Here is a 22,376-nt window from a genome sequence, read left to right as displayed (position 1 = left end):
TCAGCCTGCCAGCCAATGATCATCGCTGGCAGGCTGATGATTTTTTTAAAAATGAATCACAGGCCATTTAACACTTTATATTTATAAATATAATGTGTAAATGGCTGCTGTGCTTCTCTGCTGGTCCTTTTCGTCGGTTGGTCTCAGCAGAGGAGCACAGTTCACAATGAGTACACCAAACAGCACACTTAGCCCCCAGATCACCCTGTCAATCACCTAGTGAAAGGGAAAAAAGTGATCAGTGTAAACTGTCACTTTTTTTTCCCACTGGTATTGACTGATAGGTTTTAGGATAGTTTAGGCCCCTTGGTTAGGTAATTAGCAATCGGTTAGCGCCCAGCCCACCGCACTGCAGTCACCTATTCGCTGATTAGCGTATCGCTAATCAGCATTTGTACTTTTATAGTATCTGTAAGTGATCAAAACTGATCACAGTCAGATCTATAATAGTATTAGTGTCCCCTTAGCTCGCCCTCTACCCAAAACGATCAGGCCTGATCAGTCGCCCACACTTGCGTTCACCCACGCCCGCCCCGCCGCAGTGACAAAATTTTATTTTATTTTTATCACTGCACAATCACTGTACAAGCGCTGCGGCGATAAAAAAATCAGTTTTGATATTTTTCATCAATCGCAGCGGCCTCCGGTACTTCGCTAGCCTCCCATTTGTAAGACAGGCTTGCTTTTTTTCTTGGGTAGTCTCAGGGAATACCCCCTAAATTTAGTAGTCCAAATGTCAAACAAGGGGTATTCTTCTGAAGAGGCCTACAGGCTTCTGACCCAGTCGGATGAGGAATGGAACCCTCATCTGACGAATCCAGCGGGTCAGAATATGAACCTGTAGAAAGCAGTGGCAGTCTGACCTAAAGTTCGGACGAGGAGGTTAAGGTCCCTGATACCAACAGGCGTACCCGGCCCCGTGTTGCTACACCACAGGTTGCGCAGGATCTGCTTCAAGGGCAGCAGAGTGGGGCTGGCGCTGTCGGATTACGTGGTGAGGCATACACCAGCAGCGCAGCCCACCCTGGACCTAGTACCAGCACTGCCGTTCAACATGGTGAAGTGGCGAGCACCAGAAGGGCAGTTAAAGCTTGTACGGTGGCACGTGCAATAGTTACCCCGTCGCAGCCACCGCACAGACAGGCCTGTAGACCCCCTAGATTCCCTGAGGTGCTGGCAAACCCTGATTGGCAGTCCCCAACTTCAGCTGCACCATTTGTTCCCCCTTTCACCGCCCAGTCTGGAGTTCGGGTTGAGACAGCTCAGATCGGTTCGGCCCTGGGATTTTTTTAGCTGTTCTTGACTGCGGAGCTCTTGGACATAGTCGTGGCAGAAACAAATCGGTATGCCACTCAATTTATAGCCGCCAACCCGGGAAGCTATTATGCCCAGCCTTTCCGGTGGAAACCCGTCCAAGTTTCCGAATTAAATTTTTTTCTGGGCCTTCTCCTCAACATGGGTCTAACCAAAAAGCATGAATTGCGGTCATATTGGTCCACGAACCCAATTCATCACATGCCCATGTTCTCTGCTGCCATGTCCAGGGCACGATTTTAGGCCATGCTGCGTTTCCTGCACTTTAGCGATAACACCACCTCCCGTCCCAGAGGCCACTCAGCTTTTGACTGGCTCCACAAAATTCAGCCCCTCATAGACCACTTCAACCAGATATTTGCTGATTTGTATACCCCTGAGCAAAACATCTGCGTAGATGAGTCCCTTATACATTTTACCGGGCGCCTTGGCTTCAAACAATACATCCCAAGCAAGCCCGGTATGGGGTCAAAGTGTATAAGCTCTGTGAAAGGGCCACAGGCTATACCCACAAATTTCGGATCTATGAGGGTAAAGATCAGACCCTGGAGCCGGTCGGTTGCCCTGACTACCTGGGGAGCAGTGGGAAGACAGTCTGGGACTTGGTGTCACCCTTATTTGGCAAGGGGTACCATCTTTATGTGGACAATTTCTACACAAGTGTGCCCCTCTTCAGGCATTTGTTCCTAGAACGGATTGGCTGCTGTGGCACTGCGCAACCTAGTCGCCAGGGCTTCCCCCAACGGCACGTTACCACCCGTCTTGCAAGGGGGGAGAGGGCTGCCTTGTGTAATGAAGAACTTCTTGCGGTGAAATGGAGAGACAAGCATTTACATGCTCTCCTCCATTCACGCAGACACGACAATACAAATTGAACGAGCAACCAGTGTCATTGAAAAACCCCTCTGTGTCCACTACTATAATTCGCTCATGCTAGGGGTGGACTTCAATGACCAGATGTTGGCTCCTTATTTAGTTTCCCGACGCACCAGACGCTGGTATAAGAAGGTGTCTGTATATTTACTTCAATTGGCTGCATATAATAGTTTTGTTCTCTACAGTAAGGCTGGGAGAACAGGATCCTTCCTCAAATTTCAGGAAGAGATCATCGAGAACCTCCTGTATCCAGGAGGTTTCGTGGCCCCATCCACCAGTGTAGTGAGCCGTCTACACGAGCGACAGTTCCCCAATGTCGTTGCTGGTACCTCAACCCAACCGTCACCCCGAAAAAGATGTTGTGTCTGTAGCAGGAGTGGAATATAGCGTGACACCTGCTATTTCTGTTCTGACTGCCCTGACCACCCTGCCCTATGCTTAGGGGAGTGTTTCCGGAAGTACCACACACAGGTACACTTAGCATAGGGATTGCATCTCACAGGACAGGCACACAGGGCTATTAGGGCCCATTCACACAGAGCTGCTGCAAACCATGGCGAGTTCCTAGAATTATTTAATTTGTCACAAGTTAGCGGAAAATTATGATTTATTTTTTATTTATTTTTCTTACAAAGTCTCATATTCCACTAACTTGTGACAAAAAATAAAAACTTCCATGAACTCACTATGCCCATCACGAAATACCTTGGGGGTGTCTTCTTTCCAAAATGGGGTCACTTGTGGGGTAGTTATACTGCTCTGGCATTTTAGGGGCCCTAATGCGTGAGATGTAGTTTAAAATCAAAATCTGTAAAAAATGGCCTGTGAAATCCGAAAGGTGCTCTTTGGAATGTGGGCCCCTTTGCCCACCTAGGCTGCAAAAAAAGTCACACGTGTGGTATTGCCGAAGTTGGGGAATGTGTTTTGGGGTGTCTTTTTACATATACCCATGCTGGGTGAGATAAATATCTCGGCAAAAGACAACTTTACCCATTTTTTTATACAAAGTTGGCATTTGACCAAGATATTTATCTCACCCAGCATGGGTATATGTAAAATTACACATGTGTAAAATACCACATGTGTGACACTTTTTTGCAGCCTAGGCAGGCAAAGGGGCCCACATTCCAAAAAGCACCTTTAGGATTTCACAGGCCATTTTTTACACATTTTGATTTCAAACTACTTCCCACACATTAGGGCCCCTAAAATGCCAGGGCAGTATAACTACCCCACAAGTGACCCCATTTTGGAAAGAAGACACCCCAAGGTATTTCATGATGGGCATAGTGAGGTCATGGAAGTTTTTATTTTTTGTTAGTGGAATATGAGACTTTGTAAGAAATAAAATAAAAAATAAAATTCATCATTTTCCGCTAACTTGTGACCAAAAATAAAAAGTTCTATGAACTTACTATGCCCATCAGCGAATACCTTAGGGTGTCTACTTTCTGAAATGGGGTTATTTGAGGGGTTTTTCTACTGTCTGGGCATTGTAGAACCTCAGGAAACATGACAGGTGCTCAGAAAGTCAGAGCTGCTTCAAAAAGCGTAAATTCACATTTTTGTACCATAGTTTGTAAACGCTATAACTTTTACCCAAACCATTTTTTTTTACCCAAATTTTTTTTTTATCAAAGACATGTAGAACAATACATTTTGAGAAAAATTTATATATAGATGTTGTTTTTTTTAAAAAAAATTACAACTGAAAGTGAAAAATTTCATTTTTTTGCAAAAATTTCGATAAATTTCGATTAATAACAAAAAATTTAAAATGTCAATAGCAATGAAATACCACCAAATGAAAGCTCTATTAGTTAGAAGAAAAGTAGGTAAAATTCATTTTGGTGGTAAGTTGCATGACCGAGCAATAAACGGTGAAAGTAGTGTAGTGCAGAATTGTAAAAAGTGGTCTGGTCATTAACGGTGTTTAAGCTAGGGGGGGGGGGGGGCTGAGGTGGTTAAAAATGATTTTAGGGATTTAGGTCAAAAGCTTAGGGCAAGGACCTCAAAGGTAGTATTTTCCAAAATACTGCCTGTACCACGAGCCACACAAGAAAAGCGGCGGGAGATTAGAGAGGTTAACAAGTGGCTCAGGAACTGGTGTAGGAAGGAGGGGGTTGGGTTCCTGGAGAATTGGTCTGACTTCTCTCTCAGCTACAGGTTCTATCATAGGGATGGTCTACACCTCAATGGGGAAGGGGCAGCTGTGTTAGGGAAGAAAATGGCTAGAAGGTTGGAGGAGTGTTTAAACTAGGGACTGGGGGAGGGTAATTATGTTATAGAAGGGGAAGATAGTGCAGATAGAGACCTGGGGCAAGGTAATGGAACTGGGGGAGGAATGGAAGGAGGGACTAGAACAGTTCAGAAGGAAAGGTGTACGGTAAAAAAAATATACATAAACCTCTTAAATGTATGTATACTAATGCCAGAAGCCTGACTAATAAAACTGGGGAACTGGAATTAGTGATGTGTGAGGAGGACTATAAAATAGTGGGAATAACTTAGACATGGCTGGATGATAGCTATGACTGGGCAGTTAATGTACAAGGTTACAGTATGTTTAGAAAGGATCGCCAAAACCGGAGAGGGGGAGGGGTCTGCCTTTATGTAAAGTCCTGTTTAAAGCTCACAGTCCGAGAATATATAAGTAAGGGACATGAACATGTGGAGTCACTGTGGGTAGAAATACATGGAGGCAAAAACAATAATACATTTCTAATAGGAGTTTATTATAAACCACCTAATATACCGGAGTCCATAGAAAATCTACTACTAAACGAGATAGACAAGGCGGCAAATCATAATGAGGTCGTTATTATGGGGGACTTCAACTACCAAGATATAGACTGGGAAACTGAAACCTGTACATCTCATAAAGGAAACAGGTTCTTGGCAATAACCGAAGGCAATTACCTTTCCCAACTAGAACCCAACTAGAGGGACAGCCATACTAGACTTAGTATTAACCAATAGAGCTGACAGAACAACAGATGTGGTTGGGGGACACCTGGGAAATAGTGACCATAAAGTAATAACCTTCCAATTATCATTCAAAAAAGAGTGTCTCTTCAGGGAGGAACAAAAATATCAAACTTCAAAAAAGCTAAATTTAGCCAACTAAGAGAGGCCATAGGCCTAACTAACTAGGACAAAGTCCTCAAAAAAATAAATAAAAAATACAGCCACAAAATGGAATATTTTTAAAAGCATTCTAAAATCTATTTATGAGAGGTACATACCTTATGGTAATAAAAGGTTAAGGAACAAGAGGAAATCAATGTGGATAAATAGAATTGTAAAGAAAGCAATAAATGACTAAAAGAAAGCTTTTAAATCACTGTTCTTCAATTATATAAATGTTAAAAAGTATAAATCTGAAGGTGTTGGCCCTTTACAGAGTGATGTGGGGGGAGTAAAAAAAACTGTCAGATGAAATTCAGAATGTAAAAGTAAATTCCCCATTAAAAGTGCCCTGTCTGACCCAGGAAGAAGTACAGCGGCGTCTTAAAAAGATTAAAATAGACAAATCGCCAGGACCAGATGGCATAAACCCCGGTATCCTAATAGAATAAAGTAATGTCATAGCCAGACCCTTATTTCTGATATTTAAGGACTCTATACTGACAGGTAGTGTTCCACAGGATTGGTGCATAGCAAATGTGGTGCCAAAATTCAAAAAGGGTCACAGAGCCCGGAAACTATAGGCCGGTAAGTTTAACATCCATTGTGGATAAACTGTTTGAAGGTTTTCTAAGAGATGCTATCCTGGAGCACCTCAATGAAAATAAGCAAATAACGGCATATCAGCATGGCTTCATGAGGGATTGGTCATGTCAAACTAATTTAATTAGTTTCTATGAGAAGGTAAGTTCTAGACTTGACAGCTGCAAATCAATGGATATTGTATATCTGGACTTCTCCAAAGCATTTGACAACCAGTGTCAGGCAGCTGCTGCCAAGGCCAATAAGATAATGGTTTGCATCAAAAGAGGCATAGATGCCCGTGATGAGAACATAGTCCTACCACTTTACAAATCACTAGTCAGACCACACATGGAGTACTGTGTACAGTTCTGGTCTCCTGTGAACAAGGCAGACATAGCAGAGCTGGAGAGGGTCCAGAGGAGGGCAACTAAAGTAATAACTGGAATGATGAAACTACAGTACCCTGAAAGATTATCAAAATTAGGGTTATTTACTTTAGAAAAAAGACGACTGAGGGGAGATCTAATTACTATGTATAAATATATCAGGGGACAGTACAGAGATCTCTCCCATCATCTATTTATCCCCAGGACTGTGACTGTGACAAGAGGACATCATCTGTGCCTGGAGGAAAGAATGTTTGTACACAAACATAGAAGAGGATTCTTTACGGTAAGAGCAGTGAAACTATGGAACTCTCTGAGGAGGTGGTGGTGAGTTCACTAAAAGAGTTTAAGAGGGGCCTGGATGTATTTCTGGAGTGTAATAATATTACAGGCTATAGCTACTAGAGAGGGGTCATTGATCCATGGAGTTATTCTGATTGGAGTCGGGAAGGAATTTTTTATTCCCCTAAAGAGGGGGAAATTGGCTTCTACCTCACAGTTTTTTTTTTTTTTTGCCTTTCTCTGGATCAACTTGCAGGATAACAGGCCGAACTGGATGGACAAATGTCTTTTTTTCGGCCTTATATACTATGTTACTATGTTGCTCAGATTGGGGTTAGATTTGAGCATAAGCTACAAAGTGGTTGGAATAATGCTGTCCTGGCATCCACTTATTAGCATTTCCAGAAACAAAATGCTGATTTTACGGCTCTTTCACACGAGCGGATGCCGTGCGGGTAATCCACTCGGTGAAAGAATGCAAAGTCCCGCTCTGGACAGCAGAGACACGGAGCATTAACATGACTGATAATGCTCTGTGCCTCTCTGATATTTTTACTACAAAATCACGGTGACAACTTTATCTCACTGTTATTTTGTAGTAAAAAGCTCAGAGAGAGGCACGGAGCATTATCAATCATGTGTAACAAGGGTGTCAAGAACCACGCCTGACTCCGTTATACCCGGGGTCAGGAAGTCGCAGCGGTTGGCTGCACGCTCTATGTAAGATAGGGCTGTTTCCTTATGGTAGCTTTCTGGGTTTGCTTTGCAACCCTTTTTGGCTCACTCGGGATCCGTAGCTCCTTCTCCTCAACTGTTCCTTGTCCAGCACTCCCAACCTCCTTATATTCCCCTCTCACACTTCTCTGGTTGCCAGATATAGAGCTTCCTGCCTGGACTTCTATACTGACCCACTGGAGCTGTGTTGCTGCGTTCTCTGGTTGTTGGTCCAGAACGTTTCCCTCCAGATCCCTGTTGGACCTTTGTGGTCTGCTGTGGTCGCCCACCTGGGTTTATGTGTTTGTCTGTATTGTCTGTCCTCTCCCTGGTGTTTCCCTCTTAGTGTCAGTGGTGCGGACTAGCGATCCCACCGGCCCGTTCACTATCTAGGGCTCATTTTAGGGAAAGCCAGGGTTTAGGCACGTGATCGCCGCACGGGTGATGAACCCGTCTAGGGACGTCAGGGCAGTCAGGTGCCAGCCGCAAGGTGAGTCAGGGGTCACCACCTTTCCCTTTCCCTTGGGCAGGGCTTTCCCTTTTCCCTCCCTGTGCGTGACGCCGGTCATTACATTATATCTGGCCCTTATTTTGTGTAGGTAAAAAAAATAGATTTTTTTTTTTTTTTACCTACTTAGAATCCAGTATGGATCCCATTGCTGCTCTGTCCAAACAATTTCATGTCTTTGGAGGTGGCAAGATTGAAGGCGTCGGTCCTCTAGCAACAGCAGCAATTACAACTGACCGCAAGCCCAGCGGTTGCTACTGGTAACCAGGTTGTTGCGGAACCCAAGGTCCCTCTCCCTGACAGATTTTCTGGGGGAAGGGACAAGTTTTTGACATTCCGTGAGGCCTGTAAATTATATTTTAAACTGCGCCCTTGCTCCTCTGGTAATGAAGAACAGCGGGTGGGGGTTGTTTTTTCCCTGCTGCAGGGGGACCCGCAGTCCTGGGCGTTCTCTTTACCTATGCTATAGAAAGAGTGTTTTTGCCCACAAGAGGCGGAGATTTCAAAAAGCTTGTATATCAAAGAGAAGCTTTCTGGATTTTAAAATTAAATTCCAGAAGCCCTGCAGGACTAAACCAGAGAAAGGAACTTATGTATATTTACTGATAGCATTAACAACTACACCATGTTGCAACTTTGAAGGATATTATTGTATAGCCTAATTGAACTAAAATGGATTGCACCCAGCAGATACAGAGGAGTGTTCAGACAGGGCGTCTCCAGATGCAGAGGAGTGTTCAGCCAGAGCATTTTTAGATGCAGAGGAGTGTTCAGACAGTGCTTCTTTAGATGCAGAGGAGTGTTCAGACAGAGCTTTTTCAGATTTTTTCATATATTTGTTCATTTTTTATATCTCGTGACTGCACTCTTATTTCTCTCCTCCCTACCTGCTGGATGCAACAATATTATAGAATGTTTGTTCATAATGGCTCATTTTGGATTTTAATTTCTAATTCTGAATGTGTTTTTGTGCACTTAAATTTCTGTTAGCACTTTTAATTACAACACCTGAGATGACCAGCACCGCCCTGCTAGTTTAATGGGGGAGGGATTTCTGTGTTCACCTCTCTATATATACACTGTGTTGGAAATTTACTGTAGAGGTCATGATTAAGAACCATCTGGTTCGAAACATGTAGACCGTACTGGGGCTTATTTTTGGAGGTTTCTATCACCGCTGTATATTTGGTTTGTGGAATAAACGTCAAGCAAGAAAAACAAGGTGCTGGATCTTTCTTCCTTTCCGTTCACGTTCTCTTTACCCACTGATTCCCAGGCTCTTCGGTCAGTGGATGAGTTTTTTGGGGTCTTGGGTCTCATATATGACGACCCTGACTGAGTCGCACTGGCTGAATCAAGATTACGGAGACTCCTACAAGGAGAGCGGCCGGTGGAGGAGTATTGCTCTGACTTCCGTAGGTGGGCTACGGATACCCAATGGAACGACCCGGCTCTCAGGAGTCAGTTCTGCTCTGGGTTATCCGAAAGGGTTAAGGATGCGCTTGCATTATATGAGACCTCCTTTTCCCTTGATGCGGTTATGTCCCTTTCTATCTGAATAGATAGACGCCTTAGGGACAGGTTGAAAAAAACGGAGCAATTGGTAACCCCTCCCATGCAGCAGTTAGTCTGTACAGACTTAGACGAGCCTATGCAGCTAGGAGGAACCACTCGTTAGGTCTGTCCTCCTGAGGTTCGCCGTAGGCGTGGTTTTTTTTTTTTTTTTGTGGGGAGAGGGGTCATTTCATTAATGTCTGTCCTTCTTTCCTCAGAAACAAGACTGTCTGAAAACTACTAACCCCAGGCTGTGTGGAGGATGTCAGCCGGGGGGTATATGTTTCCTCCATAACGAGATGCTTTCATGTTATGTTCTGGAGGGGCTTTCCCTGGTTGGTAGCGCACAATCCAGTGGTGGATTGGCAGGCCAGGGAGATATCGGAGTGGAGTGAGCATTGCAGAGAACATTGCTTAAATAGCAATTGCTTAGTCGCCTCCATAACTACCCTACCTACATTCATTTCGGATTTTGAGGACGTTTTTTCTGAAAAGGGTTGTCAGAAGTTACCACCTCACGTCCTTATGATTGCCCGGTTAACCTTATTCCCGGCGCAAAATTACCCAAGACCAGGTTATATAATCTTTCGGGTCCAGAGAGACAAGCCATGAAAGATTATATCTCCGAGAGCTTGGCTAAGGGACACATCAGACCCTCTTCTTCACCCGTGGCTGCAGGGTTTTTCTTCGTTAAAAAGAAAGATGGGGGTCTGCGTCCTTGCCTAGATTTTCGCGAATTAAATCGGATAACCATCCGAGACCCATACCCTCTTCCTCTCATTCCTGACCTGTTTAACCAGATTGCGGGTGCTAGGTGGTTCTCCAAACTTGATCTTAGGGGGGCCTACAATCTGATTTCTATCAAGGAGGGGGATGAGTGGAAGACAGCTTTTAACACCTCTGAGGGGCATTATGAAAATCGAGTTATGCCTTTCGGTCTGACCAATGCTCCTGCCGTCTTTCAACATTTCGTTAATGACATTTTTTGTCATCTAATCGGCAGGTTTGTGGTAATATACCTAGATGATATTTTAATTTATTCGTCTGATCTGAGAACACATGAGGTGCATGTCAGACAAGTACTGCAGGTCCTACGGACAAATAAATTATATGCTAAAATTGAAAAATGTGTCTTCGCCGTTCAGGAGATACAATTCCTAGGTTATTTTTTATCTGCTTCAGGTTTCCATATGGATCCTAGGAAGGTCCAGGCAATTTTAGATTGGGATCTTCCTGAGAACCTCAAAGCACTGCAACAGTTCTTGGGCTTCGCAAATTTCTATAGGAAATTCATTAAAAATTATTCAGTTATTGTAAAACCCCTTACTGACATGACTAGGAAGGGGACTGATTTTTCTAAATGGTCTTACGCCGCTAAAGTTGCTTTTTCCTCTCTAAAAGAGAGGTTTACCTCGGCACCTGTACTAGTCCAACCTGATGTCTCTCAGCCTTTTATTGTTGAAGTCAATGCGTCAGAGGTGGGAGTGGGGGCGGTGCTGTCTCAGGGTCCGTCTCCTGGCAAATGACGTCCTTGTGCTTTCTTTTCTAAAAAACTATCTGCAGCAGAAAAGAACTACGATATTGGCAATAGGGAACTATTAGCTATTAAACTAGCGTTTGAAGAATGGCATCACTTTTTAGAGGGGGCAGTCCACCCTGTCACTGTGATTACGGACCACAAAAATCTAGGCAAGCTAGGTGGTCGCTATTTTTTACCAGGTTTAACTTTGTTATTACCTATCGTCCTGGGGCAAAAAATACCAAGGCTGATGCACTATCTCGTTGTTTTCCTGGAGGGGGTAATGTGAGTGATCCGGTACCCATTCTTCAAAGAGGAGTGGTTGTTTCTGCGGTACACTCTGCTCTGGAGGGGAAGGTGTTAGAGGCCCAGGGGGACGCCCCGGTCTCTTGCCCCTCAGAGAAATTGTTTGTACCGTTGAACCTGCGTTTCGAATTATTAAAGGAACATCATAATTCAGCACTTGCTGGGCACCCGGGTAGTAAAGCAACCTTGGAGCTATTGTCTCGTCGTTTTTGGTGGCCAAGGTTGCGTCAGGATGTATTGGATTTTGTGTCTTCTTGTTCTACCTGTGCGCGCGCAAAAGTTTCGCATACACGTCCTGCAGGGTCTCTATTACCACTCGTCATTCCCAATAGACCATGGACACATCTGTCAATGGATTTTATCACTGACTTACCTTTGTCTGCGGGTAAAACTGTTATTTTGGTAGTAGTGGACAGGTTTAGCAAAATGGTACACTTCATTGCGTTACCCGCACTACCTAATGCTAAGACTCTTGCTCAGGTATTCATCAGTGAAATCGTGAAGCTTCACGGGGTCCCTTCCGATGTTGTGTCGGATCGGGGTACCCAGTTTATTTCTAAATTTTGGAAAGCTTTTTGTTCCCGTTTGGGGGTACACTTGTCGTTTTCCTCAGCTTTCCATCCTCAGTCGAATGGACAGACTGAGCGTACCAACCAAAACCTTGAGACATATCTAAGATGTTTTGTGTCTGAAAACCAAGAGTTGTGGTCATCATATTTACCGTTAGCTGAGTTTGCCATAAATAATGGTCATCAGGAATCCACTGGCAAGTCACCATTTCTTGGTGCATATGGTTTTCATCCCCAATTCTGTACTTTCAAAGAGGGGGGGTCCTCTGGGGTTCCCGAAGAGGAACGGTTTTCGTCATCTCTTTAATCGGTATGGCAGAAGGTGCAAGCTAACTTGAAAAATATGGGAGGTAAATACAAATGCATGGCTGATAAGAGACGGTCGCCAGGTCCGGACCTAGGAGTGAATGACTATGTGTGGTTGTCTACTAGGAATATTAAATTAAAGGTTCCCTCTTGGAAACTGGGTCCTAGGTTCATTGGCCCTTACAAAATTGTAGCCATCATCAACCCCGTGGCTTTTCGCCTGGAGCTACCTCAGACTTTTAAAATCCATAACGTCTTTCATAAGTCGTTACTCAAAAAATATGTTCCACCTCTAGAACTGTCACCGCTGCCACCCTCTCCTGTTGTTGTGGATGGTAATCTAGAGTTTCAGATATCCAAAATTGTTCATTCTCGTCGGGTCCGCCGCTCTCTTCAATATCTGGTGCATTGGAGAGGTTACGGTCCCGAGGAAAGAATGTGGGTTCCTGCGTCTGAGGTAAACGCCGACAGGCTAGTTCGGGTTTTTCATGCCTCTCACCCTGAGAGACCTGGTCCTGAGTGTCCGGAGGCCCCTTGTAGAGAGGGGGGGTACTGTCACGAGGGTGTCAAGAACCACGCCTGACTCCGTTATACCCGGGGTCAGGAAGTCGCAGCGGTTGGCTCTATGTAAGATAGGGCTGTTTCCTTATGGTAGCTTTCTGGGTTTGCTTTGCAACCCTTTTTGGCTCACTCAGGGATCCGTAGCTCCTTCTCCTCAGCTGTTCCTTGTCCAGCACTCCCAACCTCCTTATAGTCCCCTCTGACACTTCTCTGGTTGCCAGATATAGAGCTTCCTGCTTGGACTTCTATACTGACCCACTGGAGCTGTGTTGCTGCGTTCTCTGGTTGTTGGTCCAGAACGTTTCCCTCCGGATCCCTGTTGGACCTTTGTGGTCTGCTGTGGTCGCCCACCTGGGTTTATGTGTTTGTCTGTATTGTCTGTCCTCTCCCTGGTGTTTCCCTCTTAGTGTCAGTGGTGTGGACTAGCGATCCCCCCAGCCCGTTCACTATCTAGGGCTCATTTTAGGGAAAGCCAGGGTTTAGGCACGTGATCGCTGCACGGGTGAGGAACCCGTCTAGGGACGTCAGGGCAGTCAGGTGCCAGCCGCAAGGTGAGTCAGGGGTCACCACCTTTCCCTTTTCCCTCCCTGTGCGTGACGCCGGTCATTACATCATGTTAATGCTCCGTGTCTCTGCTGTCCGGTACGGGGCTTGGCACTCTTTCACGCAGCGGATTACCTGCACGGCATCCACTCGTGTGAAAGAGCCCTTACTGATTTCACAGGTAAATCGCAAACCAAATGTATTAATATTCAGGTGGTTAATGAAATCGTCAAACCAATTTGTAATACTAAACCATATTATTAATATATCATCGATGTATCTCGTTCAGGAGACATTATGACCCACCCATCTTATATCATGAAACTGGTGACTGCTATCCCCATTTTGTGTGAAATTGAACTGTACATCATTAGTTGAGGAACATATTTCTAACTTCAAATTTATGCCATCTAACTTGTAAGATCGATCATATCCCTTGTATAGCGAGACAGAAATAAAACAAATGGAAGTGAGATCTTATCTACATATACACTGTATGAACAAACGTATTGGGACACACCTCTTAATCATTGAATTCAGGTTCACTCCAATTGCCACAGGTGTATAAAATCCAGCACCTAGCCATGCAGTCTGCCTTTAGAAACATTTGTGACTCATTCTAAAGAGCTCTCTGAATTCCAGCGTGGTACTGGAATAGGATGTCACCACTGTAACAAGTCAGTTTGTGAAAGGTCTTCCCTCCTAGATACCCCACCATCAACTGGGAGTGGTATTATTAGAGTGGAAGTGTTCAGGAGCCACATAAAGTCACGGAGCGGGGTCACCGGGTGCTGAGGTGCATAGTGCATAAAAGTCACCAACCCTCTGCTGACTCAATAACTGCAGAATTCCAAACCTTCTCTGTTCTTTGGGGCCTTCAAGACATGGATTTCCATGGCTGAGCAGCTACATACAAGCCTTACATCACGGATCAGAATGCCTAGCGTCAGATGGTATGGTGTAAAGCATGCAGCCACTGGACTGGGGAGCAGAAGAAACGTATTATGTGGAGTAATGAATCACATTTCTTTATCTAGCAGTCTGATGGACAACTCTTTGCTTGTTTGCTGGTAGAGGAATAATGAATGAATCAGGGTTTATGTATACAAAGGAGAAACTGTATATATGTCTTCGGGCATGCATGAATATTCTGTGTCTGTGTACATCTTTGGGACTTGTCATTTAAAAAAAAATTTGGGTTTCACTATTTTTACTGAGAAATGGCTTCCATTCTCATTTTTGCCAACAAAATATAAATGTATATCAGAAGAGGGAACAAGGTAAATATTTCCAATCCTCCAAAACATTTCTAAGGAACCTGTTGATGAAGGAGAGCAATGACACCCAAGTTCTGAAATAAAATGGTATGGTACTGTTATTAGGGCACTGTATGTGAGTGGTATACAAATGATACATTAACTGTGGACAGTTCTATGAATCTGGCTTAATCACCAGAAAGATTCCTAATGGGTTAGGTGTACTTATGGTATACCTACTACCTTGGTTCGTATACAGGGTGTTTCACCCTTTTTTTTTAGCTGTTTCTGAATATCGTATCTAATAGTTTAGTGAAAGAAAGTTTGTGTTATTTTTAATACATTTTCTGTTTTATTTTTTATTTTTTTACTAACAAATGGCAAGATTTCTTATATTTCTAATTCTAATAAATGGAACAGTATATATGCGCATTACTTTCACTACTGTGTAATGATGTGTTGCTTTCATACATATGTAGTCAGCTAAAATGGCTAAGCTTATTAAGCAAAGCCAAAATATTGGTTTGGCCTTGTGCGTTAACCTTTGGGTTTGGCCTTAAATTGTAATGTATCATAAAGTACAGTTGTAAAATGCAAATCCGAGTAAATAAAGGGGTCCAGAGTAGTGTAAAGTTTATGGCTATTGAAATTAAGGAAATATGACTACACATATAGTTATTGCCTAGTTACAACAAGTTTTTAGAATACAAGTGAAGCTATTAAAACGGCAGTTTTATACAGAACCTGTTTTGTTGTGAGGGAATACATACATTGAAAAGTAGATTTGTAGGTTACATTCATTCCATCGGTTTTTGATTCAGTTTATGAGCCAAATACAAGTCTTTCCTTTATGCCTTGCTTTCATTCCTTTGGAATCCATTACTGTCTTTGACTAAAATAAAATTGTTGCAAACTACATGGTGAACCCAACCTTGGGCCTCAGGCACACAGCCATGTTGTGGTTCTATACAACCTCCAAGTTGTATGGAACTGTAATACAGCAGGCTGCACCTCCCCATACCTCTGGTTTCTCATACAGAGGAATACACAGGCTTTTTATTCTGTTGGATTCATACAAATTGAACAGAAAATGATTATGACCTGTTCCAAAGCAAGTTCCATTACCAAGTTTTTCAGTGGGAGTTTTACTACTACAAGAGAAAACAGCCAGATACATATGGCACCTGACAGAGCATTATATGGCAGTACACTGAGGCCATATGGCACCATACTAGGGAGCTGAACAGACATACAGGCTCCACGTATGTTGTATACTCAGCCTGAGGGTTCATTCCAGTGTCTCTGACTCCCGTGGGTCAGCTGTCAACCATACCGGGAGTACTGCAAAATGTAGTGGTCTGGTGGCTTCTCCGCAGAGAAGTCCAGATCCCTGTACAAAGGTTAAAGAGTGAATACCAGGGGACTGCCAGGATAATGCTCTTAGGTTTAACCCAAAGTCAAACCTGTTGCTTGACACAGTGGTTCCACACCCACTGCTGTAACACCTACATCCTTCTACATCTATGTTCAACCTGCTCCACCTTTCCATTAGGCCCAATACCTGCTATTGCGGACAAGCAACTTAGGCTACTTTCACATTAACGTTTTTTGCAGATCCCTCATGGATCTGCAAAAACGCTTCTGTTCTGATAATACAACCGTATGCATCTATCATGAGCGGATCCGGTTGTATTATGTCTTCTATAGCCAAGACGGATCCGTCATGAACACCATTGAAAGTCAATGGGGGATAGATCCGCTTTGTATTATGTCAGAAAAAACTGATCCGTCCCCATTGACTGATCCGTCTTGCTCTGCACCACATCACGGACAGAAAAACGCTGCTTGCAACGTTTTTCTGTCCGCGATGGGGACGCAACCAAACGGAACGGACTGCATTTTGGTGCATTCCGTTTCATTCAGGTCAGTTTTCAGGTCAGTTTGACAATGAATGGGGACAAAATCCTAAGACGGATCTCAATAGCGGAATTGAAAACGCAGATGTGAAAGAAGCCTTAGAGAATCCACCCCAATAGGTGAGACATAAAATAATCAGGCCATTGATGCATAGCTGGCTGCAAATCAACAAGAGAGGTAAACCAGGCTGTGCGCGACCTTTCTGCACAGATGAATGTTCAGGGACCTGCTCCAGTATCATCTCCTGTTCTGCAACATTTGATACAGTTTATTCCTCTGCCCGAATTTACTGCTTGGGAATCTTTACCCCATATTCCAACTTCTGCTCGCTTTAACAGGAACAAGGTCCACTAATCCAGCTCTGCGATACCAGTTCTGGTTCACTTCAGTAGCTCTGTTGCATCAGTTCAGCTCCACTATTGCAAGTGTACCATATCGCTGCATCAAACTTCTCTTATTGAAATTTACTGCATCAGGCCTACATTCCACCATATTGGCTCTGCTGCAACTTTTTCCATTCTACTCCACCACCACCAGGGGGCATTATAAACACTGGGGGCACTTCAGGGCGAGCACTATAACAGTAGGGTGCAGTATAAATACTGGGAGCACTGTGGGGGTATTATAAATCCAAGGGGCATTAGGTGTTCTTATTACTACTGGGGGCTCTATAGGAGGGACTTATAGATCCGCTTGGGCTTGGACCCCGGATCTTTTGAGACCCTAGCAACTCCCCTGGGTAGGAACCCTGCCGATTTAAAAGTTACCCCATCCTGTGAACTGCAATTCTCCAATACTAATGTTCTTGTTCAGGGGAAGGGGGATTCTGCATAGCACTGACCAGATAGTGACCTTGAATTGACCGTTTGTGTTGAGCACCTGATCTGTAAAGATGCAAATGAAGCTAGTTTTGGTTTTGTTGCAACGTTACGTTGTGGGCTGTTAACATGCTTTAATTTTATTTTACACTTAGGACTGTATTAGAATAAAAGAACAGACAGACGATTGTTGGGAGGGAAGCGTTCTTTCCCAACAATCGCCTGCTCGCTAGTGGGAAAGACCACTGCTATTACAAGCAGCGATTTCCTCCATAGTATGGGGAGGAGTGATCACTAATGCCATCGCTCGTCCCATACTGACTTGTTTGCCGGCAGCAGATCGTAATTAGACAGCATGATCTGCCGCCAGCAAATGCTGATTTGTAAGCACGCTTAAAAATCCTGATTTCCCGGGGTCGGAGCTAGCGCCAGAAGGAGATGGCTGCATGAGACTGCAGCTCCGTGCATGAGATCACTCTTACAGTCTGGCCAAACTGCATGAGAGATTAAATATGGTCAAAATTGGAGGCCCGAAGACTGGAGAGAACCCAGGACACCAAAAAGCTCTGCCAAAATAGCGAAGAGATGAACATATTTATTAAGAAAGCTGCATCAACCTACGTAGCCCGCGACTCCAAAATGGCGGCGGCAACACCACGCGCTGCGGGAAACAAACAGAGAGAACCGGCGGACCAAGCTTATGGAGGTGATGACGAACATGACAATCTTCCCGTGTCCCGCACATACCTGAAAGAGGTTCTAACTACCTCCATAGCATCGGTGCTAGAACCACTGAGCATGGATATAACAGCCATAAAACAAGATGTCCGCCACATAGGGAGACAAATAGAATCCCAAGAGGACTCTCAGACGGCTATTCTCCAACATCAATCTGCGCTAACACAGCTGATGCACATTATTCAAAACAATTTAAATACACTATATAGCGCCATTGAAGACCAAGAAAACCATGGGAGGCAGAATAATTTACTCTTCCGAGACATATCAGAGACAGTTACTATGAGCGACATCCCAAATACAATTGTCCAAATCTGCCTCTCTCTCCTGGGGCCCAACTCAGCCCATGAGGGGATTTTAGAAAGGGCACGTAGAGCTCTGAAGCCGAAACCAACTCCCACAGCTCCACCAAGGGATGTCATATGTAAATACCTGAGTTTCCCAGTAAAGGAAGCTGTCCTTACAAAAGCGCGGTCTGCCCGTCAGTGGGATGGGACGGCCATGATGTCCTTATTTCCCAAGACCTCACTCAATCTACTCTTAAAAAAAGAAGAGCCTTAAAGCCCCTAACGGACTGGCTTAGAGCTCATAATATACAATATAGATGGTCCTTCCCATTTGGACTTTCCTTTATGCACGTAGGCCGTAGATTGTCAATTACCAATTTCCTGGATTTGGACGCAGTCTACGACCACTTGCAGATTAGCTATTTGGATATCCTAAACTGGGATCCCATTCAAGATCTGACAAGCCTCCCAGATCTACCCTCAGCGGAACCATGGGAAAGACAGCGTACCCCAAGGTCTCACAAGAATAAGAAGGGAAATTTGGGGCAACCCAAAGAAGATTACTAATGGGTGAATAAAAGGACATTCATCATTATCTCCTCAAACTGACCTTTTGACCCATTCCCCCCTTACTCCTATATATCTTGCTCTTTTCCTTCCTGGGATTACTCCACTATACTATTATATACCCTAACTTGTCTCTCTAATCTCCTAATTAGATCTTCATCTTGTATAAGGGTGACTCTATATGTCACTTAATTTCCCCCCTTCTCTTCTTACGTTTAATACGCATTCACATGGCATTTATGACTTGCTATATGTTTCTATTTGCGACATTTCTGTTGTACTGTTATATCGAGTTATATTTTATTCATGTTATTTTCTATTTTAGTAGATGCCCATCTGATTATATACGTTTTGGATACTATATGAGGGACCCTCTGATAGATGCCACCACTTTGCACAGAGAGGCTGAATACTACTATGACATACAGAGATATGGAGATATTTTAGCTAAATTCTACATCATGTTTTTCCTCCAGTTTAAACATAAATGGCGGAAATACATATCGCCTCTTACAATGTGAAAGGCTTTAATTCGCCCTCCAAGAGATGCCAAATTCTTTCATATAAAAAAATAAATGCTTGATCCTCCTATTACAGGAAACCCATTTTAAGTTCAATCACTATCCAGATCTTTCCCATTCTAGTTTTCCTAAATGGTTTCATTGTGGTTCAGACTCCTTGGCCTCCAGGGGCGTGAGTGTGGGCTTCGGAAAGGGGACTCCTTTCCAATATTATGCGCATACGGTATACAGGATGTAGAGGGCAGGTATTTGTTACTGAAGGGCACTATAGCAAGTCAGATGTATACATTTATGACCCCCGGACGAAGGCACGCTGAAACGCGCGTCGGGGTAGCGCCTTCCTGGTTTGTGTACACAGAACCTTCAGGTAAGTTCCTGCAGCAGGTCCCAGGTCTTCATATAAAGGGAAGATTTATTTATTGGGTACTACTTTATTGTTATTCTTTGATGAATTGATGTGAAAGATTATGGGTTCCTGATAGTTATCATACCCTTACTACATTTTCTATATAAGAATTTACAATAGATAATTAATATCTAGTCTGTGTAACGACCAGGTTGGTGTGTTTCTTTCTGCTACCTTTCCTTTTAAAGTGACATTGTCTTTTTTTTTTACTAGTACCGTATTTTTCGCCCTATAAGCCGCACCGGCCCATAAGCCGCACCTAGGTTTTTGGGGAGGAAAATAAGATTTATTAATTTTTTTAACCAAAAGGTGTGCTTTTGGTGGGTTTGGAACTAATGGTGGTCTGTGGATGGCACTATTACTGGGGATCTGTGAAGGACACTGTTATGGGGGGATCTGTGAACGACACTGTTATGGGGGATCTGTGGATGACGCACTGTTATGGGGGGATCTGTGGATGACGCACTGTTATGGGGGGATCTGTGACGGACACTGTTATAGGGGGGATCTGTGGCTGACACTGTTACAGGGGGATCTGTTGGCTGGCACTGTTACAGGGGGGATCTGTGGCTGGCACTGTTACAGGGGGGATCTGTGGCTGGCACTGTTACAGGGGGGATCTGTGAAGGACACTGTTATGTGGGATCTGTGGGTGGCACTGTTATATATGTGCCATCCACAGACCCCCCACCCCATAACAGTGCCATCCACAGACCCCCCAACCCATAACAGTGCCATCCACAGACCCCCCACCCCTTAACTGGCCATCCACAGATGTTCCCCATAAAACTGTCACCCACAGACCCCCCCCCCCCCCGCTGCTCCAGTACTGCAGTATACAAATATAAAATGTCTCATTCAATTCAAAGTGATTAAAAATGCCCCCTCACTCCTAATATTACCGTACATCCTAACAGCTTCTGTACAACGCAGGCAGGCAGGCCGGGCGTCTGGCGCGTCACTCACTGATGTCACTTGCCTGCGCCACCTGCTTCATTCATAAAGTAGGCGGCGCAGGCACGTGACATCAGGGAGTTACGCTGCCGTCCACCCGGCCTGCCTGCCTGCATTCTACAGAAGCTTTTGGGTGTACGGTAATATTAAAAGTGGGGGGCATGTTTAATCACTTTTAATTGAAAGAGACATTTTATATTTGTATAGTGCAGCACTGGAGCGGCGGGGCCGGAGTACAGTGACTGCACCGCCCTGCCGCAATTGCCGGCCCCCAGGTCCTCCTCCCAGTCCCTCCTCGCTCGCTCATACATTGCATCCTGCGATGTAAAAATGTCAGCATTCACCCCATAAGACGCAGGGGCATTTTTCCTCATTTTTTGGGGCGGGGGGCCGTCTTATGGGGCGAAAAATACGGTACTCTGTGAGCTCCATTTTTTGTAGGTTTTGTTCTGGATTCAGGAGCTGGTACTTACATTTCTTTATAGTTGGCCCCCTTATTTTGCCACAATATGCATTGATGTACTATTATTATAGTCTTGGCATGTGGCCCACTTTTGGTCTTTTCTCTCTATATTTACTTATGAACAGGGCCGTTTGAAGGAATTTGGGGGCCCCAAGCAAAATAGACATGGAGGCCCCCCCTCCACGCCCTCCCCACCTTACGCACGCAAAGCTGCAAAGATTTTGTAAACCTATAAGAAACCATTTTTAAAACGTCTATAAACATTACATAGATAGACAGACCAGATATTCCTAACACTTTGTTAAGGGTTATTAGTTGGTTAAACTGTCTATAAACAGTATCTGGATGGTTATTATAAAGTTGCAACAGATGACTATAATACCTTGTTAAATAGTTAATAAACAATACCAGTAAAACATGTGGGTTGTCCTGATACTGTAGTTGCTTGCACTAACTGTTCGTTACAAGCAGCATTTGCCATCAGGCAGGTAGCTAACAAACATATTTTTGCTAGCTAACCTGCTGCAAAATTACACCATTTATACAAGACAAGTAGAGCTATTTTATCTAGTGTATGTAATTTATCACTTACCAGTATCTTGTTTTTTCTTATCCTCTTCTTCCTTTCTCTTCTTTCTTTTCTGGCTTCCTGAAGCATAATTCCGCTTCATGATGACTGCCGACTCTGAGGAGGTTTTCTTTTTTGCCGGCAGCCGAGATCACGTGGTTGGCTGGCTGCTGAGAGAGGGGCCCCCTTGAGGAGGGATAAAAGTGTCACTTTACTCATGTGTGTGTGCGCGGCGGCGTAGTGTGAAAGAGCTCCCTGTCCTGCCCCCTTTTCTATAGAGCTCTCTCTTTCGTCCCTTAGAGCTCTGCAACGGCCCCCTCTCTGTGTTCTCCTCACCCCCCTTCCCTGTGTTCTCCTCATCTCCTCCCCCCTCCCTTTGTCCTTCTTACTCCCCCCTCCCCCTCCCTGTGTCCTTCTTATTCCCCCACCCCATGTCCTTCTTACCCCCCCTTCCCCTGTCCTTCTTACTCCCCCTCCCTGTGTCCTTCTTATTCCCCTCCCCGTGTGCTTCTTACTCCCCCCTCCCTTCTTATTCCACTACCCCATGTCCTTCTTAGTCCCCCCTCCCCCTCCCTGTGTCCTTCTCTACCTCCTCTACCGAGCTCTCCTCCTCTACCTCCTGGCTGTCACTCAGTCCGGCCGGGAACCACGTGGTACAGGTCAGGAGATTCAGTTTCCTGTTCCCGGCCACGGCCGGACTAAAAGGAAGTGAGCACTCACTCAGTGTACACT

The 22,376-nt window shown here is 44.4% G+C and overlaps 1 protein-coding gene across 1 annotated transcript in view; it reads right to left on the bottom strand.

Annotated features, from left to right (window-relative positions):
- PMCH (pro-melanin concentrating hormone) overlaps positions 1–21,866 on the bottom strand; it is a 34,540-nt gene extending 12,674 nt beyond the window's left edge. The window contains exon 1 of the mRNA XM_044280604.1: positions 21,669–21,866. Coding sequence (XP_044136539.1) covers positions 21,669–21,747 — 79 coding nt within the window. The 5' untranslated portion in view covers positions 21,748–21,866. The remainder of the gene's footprint in view (positions 1–21,668) is intronic.
- Positions 21,867–22,376: the final 510 nt, after the last annotated feature.

The sequence above is a fragment of the Bufo gargarizans genome, chromosome 2 (genome assembly GCF_014858855.1).
Source record: "Bufo gargarizans isolate SCDJY-AF-19 chromosome 2, ASM1485885v1, whole genome shotgun sequence".
Taxonomy (NCBI): Eukaryota; Metazoa; Chordata; class Amphibia; order Anura; family Bufonidae; genus Bufo; species Bufo gargarizans.
The sequence above is the reverse complement of the archived record's forward strand: the minus strand, read 5'-3'. Positions and strand labels throughout refer to the sequence as shown.